This window comes from Trachypithecus francoisi, unplaced genomic scaffold (genome assembly GCF_009764315.1).
Source record: "Trachypithecus francoisi isolate TF-2019V2 unplaced genomic scaffold, Tfra_2.0 Lachesis_group9, whole genome shotgun sequence".
In the NCBI taxonomy this organism is placed as follows: Eukaryota; Metazoa; Chordata; class Mammalia; order Primates; family Cercopithecidae; genus Trachypithecus; species Trachypithecus francoisi.
The window spans coordinates 37,560,921-37,576,493 of NW_022681474.1; the positions used below are offsets into that span (position 1 = coordinate 37,560,921).

A 15,573-nucleotide genomic window follows, 5' to 3' on the forward strand; every position below is an offset into this window, starting at 1 on the left:
TCCTTGGATCCCTAGTGGTTTAGATCCATGAAGTTGCCTGTGTTTGGTGAGAAGGTGTCAATAGCTCCACCTTCAGCAAAGACCTCTCTGTTCCGCTTTTTTCGTTTATTGTTAGTTCCAAAGGGCTAACATGCTCTTTGCCCTAATACAGTGACCCAGCATAGCAGTCTTCCTCCGGCCACCTTTGAAAATGATGCCTTAATTCTTGTATTTCAGTTAACTGAACCTGTCCAGAGACCTTAGCACCAGACTTCCTCCAGGAGTGATCCAATAAGCTTTCATCAGAAACCCTAATAATGACCCCACTATACCTTAATTTTATTATATGTATATATATGCCATATAATTATAGCAATTACACTGTAGTTACTTATATAACTAAATACCTACATATAATTCAGTATACGTTAACTCGAGAACCACACTGATGAATTTTGAGTTTCATATCTTCATTTTTTATTGTGACCCAGTTTCTTGTCAACCAATAAAACATCCAGTAACACAGCCAATGGAAATAAATGAATGGGTCTCTGTTTATGGTGAAGATTCTTTCGTTCTCCAGCTCCAGACTTCATATGGTGAAACTCTCTGGGAAGGAAAGGAACTCAGAGTCCCATACGGAAAACTGTTCAGCTGGAGGGGTATCAGAAAGATGGATTTCCAAAGCCAGCTGTTTCCTGTAGTGTGTGGATCTCTGCAAGCAGAGCCTCATCTTTCAATTTCAGCTACATTAAAGAGAAAGAAAGGGAAATACATATGTCATATGTGATATACTTTATGTGGCTTTGAAGACCCCTCTTTTGTGGGGCTACAGCTAAAGAACATAGTTCCCAGGGATGGAATTGGCTCTTCCTATATTCCCTACTTCATACTCCAGTAGAAGACCTTAGAACCTTGTCCTGGTTATTACATGGATATGTTTACTTTGTGAAAATTCATCAAGCACTTTGAACAGTCATGATTTGTACATTTTTTTTGTAAGATAACTTCATTAAAGTCTACTTTTTTATTTTTAAAAAGTGTTCACATTATTACCAGCATCTCTTGGCTAATGCATAGTATTCCCATCTGGCAAGTGATATCAGGGAATCAGAGACAGAAATCATAGGCTTATATTAGATCTGGTTTTAGTTTTAGAATCTAGATATGTAGTAGAGGCATCTAGGAGCCTACTGAATACCCATTTTTTTTTACTAACAAAATCTTAATTTCTTTTCAAGGCAGCAATGCAATCAGCTAAAAAGCCACATTTTCCTGCTTCCCATGCAGCTAGAGGTAGTCATGACCAATTGTGGCCCAAGTAAATGTAAACTAAAGTCATTGGGTAGGACACCTGGAGAAGCCCTTTATTTAGGGAAAGTCCTTTAAAGGGAAGTGAAGTAGCATGGCCCCTTTTTCCTTTTTCCCTTATTGTTCTTTATCTTGCCTGAGACATGGATATGATAGCAAGCTACAATGGCTGTCTTGCAACTATGAGGGATAGAAACTGCATGCTCCAATTAGTGGAGCACAAAGATAGATGTTGGGTTCCTTGATGACATTGTGGAGCTGCGGTATGAGCCCTGGACTTTTCATTAGATGAGAAAAAACTAACTTGTTTAAACCACTGTCTTTCAAGTCAAGTTACTTGGAATTCATAAGTAATAGAACAGGCCGGGCATGGTGGCCCCCACCTATAATTCCAACACTTTGGGAGGCTGAAGTGGGCAGATCACTTGAGACCAGGAGTTTGAGGCCAGCCTGGCCAACATAGCAAAGCCCTGTCTCTATTAAAAATACAAAAATTAGCTGGGCATGGTGGCATATACCTGTAATCCCAGCTACTTGGGAGGCTGAGGCACAAGAATCGCTTGAACTGGGAGGTGGAGGTTGCAGTGAGCTGAGATCATGCTACTGCACTCCAGCCTGGGCAACAGTGCAAGACTCTGTCTCAAAATATATATGTATATGTAACTGATAGAACAGACCAGGGGTTGTTCATGAGCCAAATCCAGCTCATTACCTGTTTTTTATTTGTTTGTTTTTGAGACGGAGTCTTGCTCTGTCGCCCAGGCTGGAGTGCAATGGCATGATCTAGGCTCACTGCAAGCTCCACCTCCCGGGTTCACACCATTCTCCTGCCTCAGCCTCCCAAGTAGCTGGGACCACAGGTGCCGGCCACCATGCCCTGCTAATTTTTTTGTATTTTTAGTAGAGACGGGTTTTCACCCTGTTAGCCAGGATGGTCTCCATTTCCTGACATCGTGATCCAGCCACCTCGGCCTCCCAAAGTGCTGGGATTACAGGCGTGAGCCACCGCGCCTGGCCACTACCCGTTTTTTTTGTAAGTAAAATTATACTGGAATACAGCCATTCACTTATGTATTATCTATAGCTGCTTTTGTACTATAAGTGCAGAGTTCAGTAGTTGCAACAGACTGTTTGGCCTACACATCCCCCAAAATTTCCTATTTTGCCCTTTACAGAAAATGTTTGTTGACCCCTAGACTAAACCAACCCCTACATATTACACGAGGAAAATGAAGCCCACAATATTATTAACACAGTAAGTTAACGGCAAAGCCAGAATCATAATTCAGGTTGACTGACTCCCAGGCTACCTTTCTATTAACTATTATATATTCTCTCTAAAGAGTTGGAAGAAAGATCACCCATGATAATACATAGGTTATTATTACAAACCCAGCAGCCCCACAATAATGGCAAAGATGGTAAGAAAAGCCTCTAGAAAATTATTCACATTATGAAAGTCCTGAATTAAGCCAGTACCTCCCTCCTAATTTCCCACCCTCAACATGGGGCAGGCAAATGACAGAGGCATCTGTGTCATACCTTAATCATGTACTTGTAGGCCTGCTCAGCTTCTAATTGCCGCCCAACCTGAAAAAAGTACAGCAGCTGGTGATGATGACAGGTCATAAACATTATGGTAAGGAAAACACATTGCCTCAGCTAAGGCAGAGGCACCTACACCTAAGGCAAAGGCTTCTACACCTTCCAGTTAAAAACTTCTGAATTCATTGGGAAAGCTAGCAAATGAAAGGCGGTAGGGAGAAAAAGGTTTTTAAAAAAAAAAAAAAAATCCTCCTGCCTGGGCACAGTGGCTCATGCCTGTAATCCCAGCACTTTGAGAGGCCAAGGCGGGTGAATCACGAGGTCAGGAGATTGAGATCATCTTGGCTAACACGGTGAAACCCCATCTCTACTAAAAATACACAAAATTAGCCGAGTGTGGTGGCACATGCCTATAGTCCCAACTACTCGCAAGGCTGAGACAGGAGAATCACTTCAGGAGGTGAAGGTTGCAGTGAGTTGAGATTGTGCCACTGCACTCCAGCCTGGGCAACAGAGCGCTCCTTCATTTTGAAAAGCTTAAAGATAACCTGGCCTCTCACCTTTTTGAAAGCACCATGAGTCATTTGTTCCTCTTAGGACTGAAGCCATTCTGTTAATAATAATTAACACTTACCAGTCCATACTATGTGATTTACATTGTTTTCATTATTGATATTGTTTTTAGTGCTTTAAGTTCATTCTTAATCCTCAAGACCTAGGAGTTAACTACTGTTATTTATTATTCCCAGTTTACAGAGAGGATAAGTAACTTGCGAGGGTTATGAAGCTAGTAAGTAGAGGAGCCAGGTTTAAAACAATGCAGTTTGACTCCAGAGTCCAAGTTTTTAACTACTACATTACTCTGTCTCTAGGAATTAGAAAAAGTAGGTATCAGAATTACTTCTATGAAGATCTGGATATGAGATAAGAACACTAACTACTCCCCCCAGTTGATATTATTATTTGCATGAAGCACTCCTCCAGAAGTTAAATGAGATAATATGAATCCCCTATTCTACTTCTTGAGTTTGTTACATAGTAACTAACTTAGAGTATCCAAAGTCACTTGGTAAAGCTTAAATATGTAAGAACCACAGAATGTTCGGGTCTGAAGGGGACCTGGGGAATATATAGTCCAATTTTCTGACTAATGCTAGTCCATATGAAAGTTTTACTAGTTCACAAAACTTTCATACCCTAAACCCTTACTTCCTACAAATCTACACTTTGAAATGTTCCCACCTGAAGTTCACCGAATTGCCAGCAGCATTTTCCAGCACACCTTCCCTTCCTACCACTATTACTTTGTTTCCCTCCTGCCACAGGGTGGCAGAGGCCCAAATGATGTGAGCATCCAGAATAGCCAAAACAATTTTGAAAAAAAATTTTTCTGCTGTCATGAACACTGCTGCAGTAAACATACTTGTACATATCTTCTTCTTCTTCTTCTCCTTCCTCTTTTTTTTTTTTTTAAGACAGAGTCTCACTGTCACCCTGGAGTGCAATGGCACGATCTCAGCACTCTCACGATCTCAACACTGCAACCTCTGCCCCCCGGGTTCAAGGGATTCTCCTGCCTCCAGCCTCCTGAGTAGCTGGGATTACAGATGTTGTACATATCTTCTTGTATTTTTCTTAGGATTATATCTAGATATTGCATTGCCAAATTGTAGATACTAATGTAACTAAATAATGCCACATTGTACTTAAAAGTAGTTGTGCCAATTTACATCCAATTACAATTATGAGAATCTTCATCAGTGCTTGTTGCAGGAAGTCAGGGACCCTGAATGGAGGGACCAGCTGGAGCCATGGCAGAAGAACATAAATCGTGAAGATTTCATGGACATTTATTAGTTCCCCAAATTAATATTTTTATAATTTCTTACGCCTGTCTTTACTGCAGTCTGTGAACATAAATTGTGAAGATTTCATGGACATTTATCACTTCCCCAATCAATACTCTTATAATTTCCTATGCCTATCTTTACTTTAATCTCTTAATCCCATCATCTTCATAAACTGAGGATGTATGTCGCCTCAGGATCCTGTGATGATTGTGTTATCTGCACAAATTGTTTATAGAGCATGTGTGTTTGAACAATATGAAATCTGGGCATCCAAAAGGAACAGGATGGCTGCAATTTTCAGGCAACAAGGGAGATAACTATTGGTCCTCACTGCCTGTGGGGCCAGAGAGAACAGAGTCATATTTCTCTTCTTACAAAAGCAAATAGGAGAAATATCGCTAAATTCTTTTTCTCAGGAAGGAACAGCCCTGAGAAAGAGAATGCATTCCCAGGGGTATGTCTCTAAAATGGCTGCTCTGGAAGTGTCTGTCTTATACGGTTGCAGATAAGGGATGAAATAAGTCCTGGTCTCCTGTAGCGCCCCCCAGGCTTATTAGGATTAGGAAATTCCTGCCTAGTAAATTTTAGTCAGACTGGTTGTCTGCTCTCAAACCGTGTCTCCTGATAAGATGTTATCAATGATAATGCATGCCCAGTGGGACATGAAATTTCATCAGCAATTCTAATTTCGCACTGGTCTTGTGAGCTCGCTCTGCCCCCATTTGCCTTGTGATATTTTATTCCCCTTGAGGTATGTGATCTCTGTGACCCACACCCTATTTGTACACCCCTCCCCTTTTGAAATCCATAATAAAAACTTGCTGGTTTTGCAGCTCAGGGGGCATCACGGAACCTGCCAACATGTGAGGTCTCCTCCGAACACCCAGCTTTAAAATTTCTCCTTTTGTACACTTCCCTTTATTTTTCAGACCGGCCGACACTTAGGGAAAATAGAAAAGAACCTACATTGAAATATTGGGGGCTGGTTCCCCCAATAAGTGCTAATACCATACTTAAATTTTTGCCAATCTGATGGCTGTGAATTTCTGCCACATCATTATTCTAAGTTGCATTCTTATGCTTACTAGTGACACAGAGCTTCTTCTCATACATGTATTAACTTTTACAATCTCCACATTAGCAAACTGCATATTCCTATGTTGTCCCCCATGCCCCTCCCCCTCCTTTTTTTTTTCTTTTTTGAGACACGGTCTGGCTCTGTCATTTAGGCTGGAGTGCAGTGGCACAATCACAGCTCACTGCAGCCTCAACCTTCCAGGCTCAAGTGATTTTCCCACAGTTTTAAAGTTGGAAACTCATGTATAACAAAAGACACTAAAATAAAGTTTAAGGACTTTATTATAAAGATTTGCAGAATTTATAACAGAGGATTAGCATCCAGGTTATATAAATAGCTGCTACAATAAGAAAAATCTCTACAATCTGATTTTAAAATGGGCACAGGGCTGAGTGCAGTGGTTCATGCCTGTAATCCCTGCACTTTGCAAGGCTGAGGGGGAAAGAGCGTGTGAGCCCAGGTGTTTAAGACCAGCCTGGGCAACACGGTGAGACTCTGTCTCTACAAAAAATGAAAAAATTAGGCGTGGTGGCACACATCTGTTGTCCCAGCTACTTGGGGGGCTGAGGCAGTAGGATCATTTGAGCCCAGTAGGTCGAGGCAGCAAGTGAACTGTGTTCCTGCCACTGCACTCCAGCCTGGGTACCAGAGCAAGAACCCGTCTCAAGAAAAAAGAAAAAAAAAGGACTCAGATCTTAGATCTTTAGGGCTGGGCATAGAGGCTCATGCCTGTAATCACAGCTCTTTGGAAGGCTGAGGCATGAGGATTATTTGAGGCCAGGAGTTCAAGACTAGCCTGGGCAACATAGTGAGACTCTGTCTCTACACAAAATAAAATAAAATAAATTATCCAGGAGTGGTGGTGCATGCCTGTAGTCCCAGCTACTCCAGAGGCTGAAGCAGGAGGATCCCTTGAGCCCAGGATCATCCCACTGCACTGCACTCCAGCCTCAGCAACAGAGCAAGACCCTATCTCTTAAGAAAAAAAACTTAGGTCTTTAAACCAGTTGGAATTGTATGTGGTGTGTGAGGTAAGGAACTAATTTTTTTTTAATGTGGATAGTAGCCAGTTGTCCCATCGCCATTTAGTGAAGAATCCATCTGTTTCTCATTTTGCAGGTGCTATATAGTGTCTTTATAAAAAATAGCTATATTAAGGCATAACTTATATACCATAAAATTCACTAATTTTAATGTTATGTTGTGCAAACATCAGCACAATCCAGTGTTAGAAGACTCTTATTACTCCAAAAAGTTCTTTCATGCCTGTTTGCACTTACTCTCCATCCTCACCTTTGGCTCCAGGCAACCATTGATCTATTTTCCTTATTTCAAGTAAATAGAATCAAATAATATATAGTCTTCTGTGACTTGCTTTTTTCACTTACCATAATATTTTTGAGGTTATCCATATTGTTACATGAATCAGAATTTCTTTTTTTTTTTTTTTTTTTTTTTTTTTGAGACGGAGTCTGGCTCTGTCGCCCGGGCTGGAGTGCAGTGGCCGGATCTCAGCTCACTGCAAGCTCCGCCTCCCAGGTTCACGCCATTCTCCTGCCTCCGCCTCCCAAGTAGCTGGGACTACAGGCGCCCGCCTCGTCGCCCGGCTAGTTTTTTGTATTCTTTAGTAGAGACGGGGTTTCACCGTATTAGCCAGGATGGTCTCGATCTCCTGACCTTGTGATCCGCCCGTCTCGGCCTCCCAAAGCGCTGGGATTACAGGCTTGAGCCACCGCGCCCAGCCCAGAATTTCATTTTAACTGCTGAGTAGTACTCCATTGTGTAAATATTCCTCATTTTGTTTACCCATTCACTGATGGACATGTAAAATGTTCCCAGTTTTGTGCTATTATTAAATGCTGTGATAAAAATTCATATACAAATTTTTGTGTGGACATATGTATTCATTTCTCTTGGCTAGATATAGAGAAGTAGAATTGCTGGGACATATGGTAAATATATGTAACTTTTTTAGAATCTGACAAACTGTTTCCCAAAGTGTTGTACCAATTTACAACCCTATCAGTAATGTATGAGGATTCCAGTTTATCCACGTCCTTGTTAATACTTGGCATTGTCTATCTTTTTTTTTTTTTTTTTTTTTTGAGACAAGATCTCATTCTGTCACCCAGGCTGGAGTGCAGTGGTGCCATCACAGGGGCTCACTGCAGCCTCAACCTTCCAGGATCAGGTGATTCTCTCATCTCAGCCTCCCAAGCACCTGGGACTACAGTCACCTGCCACCACGCCTGGCTAATCTTCGTTTTTTTTTTTTTTTTTTGTATTTTTAATTTACTGTATTAGTTTTCATGTTGCTGATAAAGACATACCAGAGACTGGGCAATTTACAAAGGAAAGAGGTTTAACTGGACTCACAATTCCAAGTGGCTGGGGAGGCCTCACAATCATGGTGGAAGGCAAAGAGGAGCAATTCACGTCTTACGTGGATGGCAGCAGGCAAAAAGAAGCTTGTGTAGGGAAACTCCCGTTTTTAAAACCATCAATCTTGTGAGACTCATTCACTCCAGGAGAGCAGTGCAGAAAAGAGCCACCCCCATAATTCAGTCACCTCCCACCTGGTTCCTTCCACAACAAGTGGGAATTGTGGGAGTTACAATTCAAGATGAGATTCGGGTAGGGACACAGCCAAATCATATCAGATGGGGTTTCACCATGCTGTCCAAGCTGGTCTCAAACTCCTGGGCTCAAGCAATTTGCCTGCCTTGGCCTCCCATAGTGCTGGGATTACAGGCATGAGCCACCATGCCTGGCTTATCTTTTTGATTTAAGCTATTCTAGTGGGTGTGTAGTGTGGTGTCAATCTGCATTATTTTAAGGGGTATTTAAAATTTTTTATGACAATTTCAGATTAAATAAAAGTTACAAAAACAGTTCTCTCTTCCTTCTCTCAGGAAGGAATACATGTACTGTATACATATACATATATATGTATACAGTAGTCCCCCTTATCTGAGGTTTTGCTTTCCACACCTTCACTCACCCAAGATCAACCTCAGCCCACCAATATCTGAAAATATTACATAGAAAATTCCAGAAATAAACAACTCATAGGTTTTAAAATGCATACTGCTGTTATGAGGAGCGTGATGAAATCTCGTGCCATTCCTCCCAGGACATGAGTCATCCCTTTGTCCAGCATATCCCCACTGTAGACGTTACCTGCCAGTTAGTCACTTCATAAATCTCTCCGTTATCAGTTCAGCTGTCACGATCTCACAGTGCTTGTATTCAAGCCACCCTTATTTTACTTAATAACAGACTCAAAGCACAAAAGTAGTGATGCTGGCAATTTGGATATGCCAAAGAGAAGCCATAAAGTACTTCCTTTTCATGAAAAGGTGAAAGCTCTTGACTTAAATCAGGAAAGAAAAAAAATTGTGTGCTAAGGTTGCTGAGATCTGTGATATGAATTTATCTTTTATCCATGAAATTGTGAAGAAGGAAAAAGAAATTGTGAATATTTAGTAGCACCTGTGGGCTATTAGAAAAAAGCTTAATAATTATTTTTGAAAAGAAATTCATGCATAGTATATATAGGATTCAGTACTATCTTTTGTTATAGGTATCCACTATAACATAGGGGGTTTTGGAACATATCCCTGGGGGACAAGGAGGGATTACTGTATGTGTGTGTGTATAAAAGTTAGAAAAATATAGAAAAGTTAAAAATATATAGAAAAGTTAAAGTATATATGTGTGTGTATATCTATATAAACACACACCTAACTTTTCCTGAACATTTGCAAGTAAATTAGAGATATGATTCAATTTTAGTACTTTAGGGTGTGTTTTCTAAAATCAAAGATATTCCCCTATATAACCACAGTACCATTATCACAATCAGGAAGTTAGTATAGATAGAATACTATTATCTAATCTATAGACCTTATCAAGATTTTTCCAATTGTTCCAATAATATCATTCATTCATTTCTTCATTCACTCATTCATTTATTTGAGACAGGATCTTGCTGTATCGCCCAGACTGGAGTGCAGTGGTGTGAACACAGCTCACTGCTGCCTCGACCTCCTGGGCTCAAGCAATCCTCCTCCTGCCTCAGCCTCCCAAGTAGCTGGGACTACAAGGTGCCATCATGCCCAGCTGATTTTTTTAATGTTTTGTAGAGATAAGGTCTCACTATGTCGCCCAGGCTGTTCTTAAATTCCAGAGCTCAACTGGCCTCCCAAAGTGCCAGGAATACAGGCATGAGCCACTACACCCAACCCAATAATGTCCTTTATAAGAAAATAAAATTTGGCCGGGCGCGGTGGCTCAAGCCTGTAATCCCAGCACTTTGGGAGGCCGAGACGGGCGGATCACGAGGTCAGGAGATCGAGATCATCCCGGCTAACACGGTGAAACCCCGTCTCTACTAAAAAATACAAAAAATCTAGCCGGGCGAGGTGGCGGGCGCCTGTAGTCCCAGCTACTCGGGAGGCTGAGGCAGGAGAATGGCGTAAACCCGGGAGGCGGAGCTTGCAGTGAGCTGAGATCCGGCCACAGCACTCCAGCCTGGGCGACAGAGCGAGACTCTGTCTCAAAAAAAAAAAAAAAAAAAAAAAGAAAATAAAATAAAATTCAAGATCACGCATTGTATTCATTATTTATGTCTCCAGTTTCTTTTAATCTGGAATAGTTCTTGAGTCTTTGTGTTTCGTGACATTGGCATTTTTGTTTTAAAAATACAGAGTGCTATTTTGTAAACTATTCCCCAATTCATGTTTGTCTGATGTTCCCTCATAATCATATCAGGTTATGAACATTTAACAGGAATACCATAAAAATGCTGTGTTCTCAGTGCACCATATGAGGAAGCACAAGACGCTTATCTCAATACTTGTGATGTTAACTTTGATCATTTATTACATTGCTATCTGCTACGTTTTTCTACTCTAATGTTACTATTGTCCCCTTTGTAATTAATAAGTATTTTGTGAGGAGATACTTTGAGACTATGAAATATTCTCTTACTCCTTGAACTTTTCAACCATAATTTTAGCATACATCGATGATTGTCCACTGAATCTATTATGATGGTTTCCAAATTGCGATTTTCCAATTCCATCATTCTTCATACATTTAGCAGTTGGCCTTTGATCGTAAGCTCTCCTTTCTCTACCACTTATTTGTTTAATTATATCACTGTGGGCTCATAGATTCTTATTTGTAATCCTTTTCTACAATTATTTATTTGGATGCTCAAATTATCCTTGTTTGAGCCAGCGGGAGTCCCCACTTTAAGCTAGTTCCTGTTTCTTTTATTTTTCCCTATGCCGTTTTGATATGTGCCAGTCTTTCTTTGAACATTTTTTACTTTCTGACTCAACAAGACATCTCAGACTCATCTTTCACTTTCCGTGCACTAGTTCTGGAATTTTTGGCCATCTTCCAAGAAGCCTCTGGTCCCCCCACAAACCCTTTCCTTCTAAAGTGGACAAATCCCCTATTTCTTAAACGGATTTAGAAACCAAGACCTGAGCATTAGATGTGCTTATGGCCCCTGCCACCACTATTTATTTTTGAGACACAGGTATTTAGACACATATGAATATATTTCTATAAATACACATATATTTCTACCTATTTATACCTGTATCTATTTAATCTATCAAACAATGAGCTCTTATCAGTATCTCCCATTCTAATTCACCACTACAAGGTTATTCTATCCTTGTTTCCACATTTGTAACTTCCTTTGAAGCACAGTGAAAAATGTGACTCCCATTATCCACAACATAATTATTTGTTAAATCATAGAATACCTAGTAATTTCAGAACTGCTAACTCATGCCTCTGCAAAAATGAAGCCTCAAACTATACTTTAAATGTGTATAAAGGTTTTTTTTTCTCTTTAGCCTGATATATAGTATGTATTAGTCTACACTGCAAAGAATGTTTTCAAAAGTACTACGAGTTAATTATTTTTCTGCATTGTCAGTGTAATTACGTTATTCATTTGAAATACAATTTTATTTGGTTTTGTTTGTACGTAATTATTGAGTCTCCCCATTTCTTGCTGATTTTCTTTTTTAAAAAATATATGAAACATTAGCATGGTCCCAAAAGTCAGAACTCTACAAATAGGGACAATCACAGTGTCATCCCCCTCATTTCCTCCCTCCTCTACCCATGCCCAGTCATGTCCTGTAGAATCTACTCTCATTAATCTCTGGTTTATCCTTCCTGTGCTTCTTTTTGCACTAAAGAAGAGATTCATGTTTATTTTCTTCTTTTTCCTTCTTTCTTATAGAAAAGGTGGTATAATATTGCACTTCACTTTTTTTACTGAATAATATAAACTGAAAATCATTCCACATCAGTTCATAGAGATCTTCCTCATTATTTTTTCAGCTGCATAGTACTCCATTATGTGAATATACCGTAATTTATGTAAATATTCTCCCATGCTTAATAAATGAACTCCATTTAGGTTGTTTCCATTATTTTGCAATTGCAATATGCTGTAATTAATAATTTGTGCACACTCATTTTCAAATTGCTAGAGGAAACGCATCATGGTAAATTTCTAGAAAACTCCAATTACTTTTAAATACTATCTACTCAAAAGCTAAGTTTCCATATATATGTCGGTCTATTTCTGTCTGCCAATTGTTTCACTTACCTACTCTTACACTAATAGCACTCAGTGTTAATTGTTGCAGCTTCATAATAAGGTTTGATATTTAATAGGAAAGCCCTTCCTCCTTACTCTTTCTTCCATACTGTCATATCTATTTTTTTTTTTTTTGGCCTTTATTTAACCAAGTGAATTTTAGGATGTATCTCATCAAGTTCCTTGAAAATCTTGTGTTATGATTTTTATTGGAATTGCCTTAAACTTAGATATTAATTTAGGGAAAACTTTCATCTTTATGTCATCAAAACTTCCTGCCCATGGACATGGTATATCTTTCTATTAGATTTTCTTTTACAATGCAGTCTTATGATTTTCTCCACACAGGTCTCGAATGGGATTTTAAAAATCAGACTTTCAAACTGATTGTTCCTGATTTTGATGACATTGATTTTTTTTTTTTTTTTTGAGACAGAGTCTCGCTCTGTTGCCCAGGCTGGGGTGCAGTGGCTGGATCTCGCTCACTGCAAGCTCTGCCTCCCGGGCTTAGGCCATTCTCCTGCCTCAGCCTCCCAAGTAGCTGGGACTACAGGCACCCACCACCTCGTCTGGCTAGTTTTTTGTATTTTTTAGTAGAGACAGGGTTTCACCGGGTTAGCCAGGATGGTCTCGATCTCCTGACCTTGTGATCTGCCTGTCTCGGCCTCCCAAAGTGCTGGGATTACAGGCTTGAGCTACCACACCCGGCCGATATTGATTTTTATATTGATCTTTTATCCAGCAGGTTTGTCCATCTACTTCTTTGTGTTAATCTTCATTGACTACATTTATATTATTCAAAAGTCAAAAGAATATAATAAAGCATACATTAAGTTTTGCTTCCACCTGTCTCCTTATACACTCTGTTCCCCAATGACTGCCCTGAGTAGTAACCATCATTGTTAGTTTATTATCTACCATTTCAGTACTGAACGCTTTTATTACATATTTCAGTTTGCTTGTAGATTTTCTTGGGTTCCTACCTAATCCTTTTACCTTCAATTTCTTTTATGTGTGTATGTACATGTGTTATTGCCTTAATGGAACCTCCAGTATAGTTTCAAGTAGAAGTGACAATAACATTTTCCTTATCTTGTTCCTGACGTCAAAAGGAATGCTTCTAACTTTTCACCATTTCATATAATAGCTTAGATTTTGGGACATGTAGTTTCAGATTTTAAAAAAGCTAGTTTGTTTTTTTAAAAAGTCATGAATGGGTACTAATTTTAGCCAATGATTTAGTTTTTTAAATAATTAATAGAATAAGAATAGCCAATGATTTTAATTTAGTCTCCATTTTGCTGCTAATATTATTTGTGTCTTCCCATTTTAAACAAAATTCTTAGTCATGCAAGAGGTTTGTCTGTTCACTAGTCTCTGCAAAAAACAGCTCATAATTTTGTCAATCCTATTATGTCCTTGTTGAAATTTTCATTTATTTCTACTCCTTATCATTTTCTCAATTATCATTTCTTTGGGTTTCCTTGCTTTCCCTTTACTACTTTATTTATTTAAATAATTAATCCATTGATTTTCAATCTTTGTTCTAACATATGTATTTAAGGCTACAAATTACCCTCTATTTGTTGCTTTAATTTTATCCCATAATTCTAATATATATTGGCTTTGTTTTTATTCAGCCTCATTTCAATTACTTACTGAAGTATAGTACACCAATCCAAAACTTAATGGCTTAAAATACAATATGTTATTTCTCAAAATTCTACAGATAATTTGGACTGTTTTGCTGGTTTTCCCGGAGATCACTCATGCAGCTGAGGTCATATGACAATTTGGCTAGGACCTAAGGATCCAAGAAAACCTTACTCAAATAGCAGTTAATGTTGGCTGTTGGCTGGAGTGGTTCAGTTCTCTTCCATGTGGACTCCTATAGCCTTCTACAGGCTAAACTGGGCTTCTTCACAGCACAGTGGTCCCACAGTTTCAAGAGAGCAAGAGTGGTAGCTGAAGGCTTCTAAAAGCCTAACCTCTGATAATTCACACAATGTCACTTCCACCATATTCGACTGGTCAGGGAAAGTCACAAGTTTAGCTTAGATTCAAGGGGGTGGAGAAATGAGAAAGAGACTCTGTCTCTTGACGGGAGTGAGTGGCAACATAACATTGCAAAGGATGTGGACATGACAGCATAATTAAATGGGGACCATTATTATAAAAATCTACTACAAGGCCTAATTTTCTACTGCTGTGTATAACACCCATTTATCATATCACATTTTCCATAGATCAGAAGCCTGACATTATTCAACTAGTTCTTTGCTTAGAGCCTCACAAGGCCAAAATGAAGTTGTCATCTGTGCTGGGTTCTTATCTGCAGGCTCTGGAGAAGACTGTACTCCCAAGCTTATTCAGGTTGTTGGTAGAATTCAGTTCTTTGTGCTTGTAGTTTCCTGTAAGGTCCCTGTTTCCTTGCTGGCTCTCAGCAGGAGCTGCTGTTAGCTTCTAGATGCCACCCACATTTCTTGACATGTGGTCCTTCTCCATATTCAAGCCAGGGATGCTATACTGAATGATTCTTTTTTTTTTTTTTTTTTTTGAGACGGAGTCTGGCTCTGTCGCCCAGGCTGGAGTGCAGTGGCCAGATCTCAGCTCACTGCAAGCTCCGCCTCCTGGGTTTATGCCATTCTCCTGCCTCAGCCTCCCGAGTAGCCGGGACTACAGGCGCCCGCCACCTCGCCCGGCTAGTTTTTTTTTTTTTTTTTTTGTATTTTTTAGTAGAGACGAGGTTTCACTGTGTTAGCCAGGATGGTCTCAATCTCCTGACCTAGTGATCCGCCCGTCTCGGCCTCTCAAAGTGCTGGGATTACAGGCTTGAGCCACCACGCCCGGCCTGAATGATTCTTATGTTTCAAATCTGACTTCCTTTCTGCCCCCACCACCAGAGAAAACTCTGCTTTTAGAAGATTTACCTGACTGGGTCAGGTCCACCCAGATAATATCTGTATTTTAAAGTCAACTGATTTGGTATTTTATTTACATCTGCAAAATCTTTTCACAGCAGTACCTACATTAGTGTTTAATAGATTAATCTTACGGGAGGGGCCATCTTTAGACTTCTACCTAGCACAGAAGACTTCATGTTTGAAGTGTCACAAGGTTTCTTCATTGACTTATTAATTACAAGCATGTTTTCAGTTTCCAAAGGTATGTGAGTC

The 15,573-nt window shown here is 39.7% G+C and overlaps 1 protein-coding gene across 3 annotated transcripts in view; it reads right to left on the reverse strand.

The window, feature by feature from the left end:
- Window positions 1-432: 432 nt before the first annotated feature.
- Window positions 433-15,573, reverse strand: part of CFAP70 (cilia and flagella associated protein 70) — a 109,258-nt gene continuing 94,117 nt past the window's right edge. For all 3 annotated transcript variants that reach the window (XM_033209598.1, XM_033209597.1, XM_033209599.1), the window contains 2 exons: window positions 2,833-2,880; window positions 433-725 (listed from right to left, as the gene is read on the reverse strand). In XM_033209598.1, coding sequence (XP_033065489.1) covers window positions 645-725; window positions 2,833-2,880 — 129 coding nt within the window. In that variant the 3' untranslated portion in view covers window positions 433-644. The remainder of the gene's footprint in view (window positions 726-2,832; window positions 2,881-15,573) is intronic.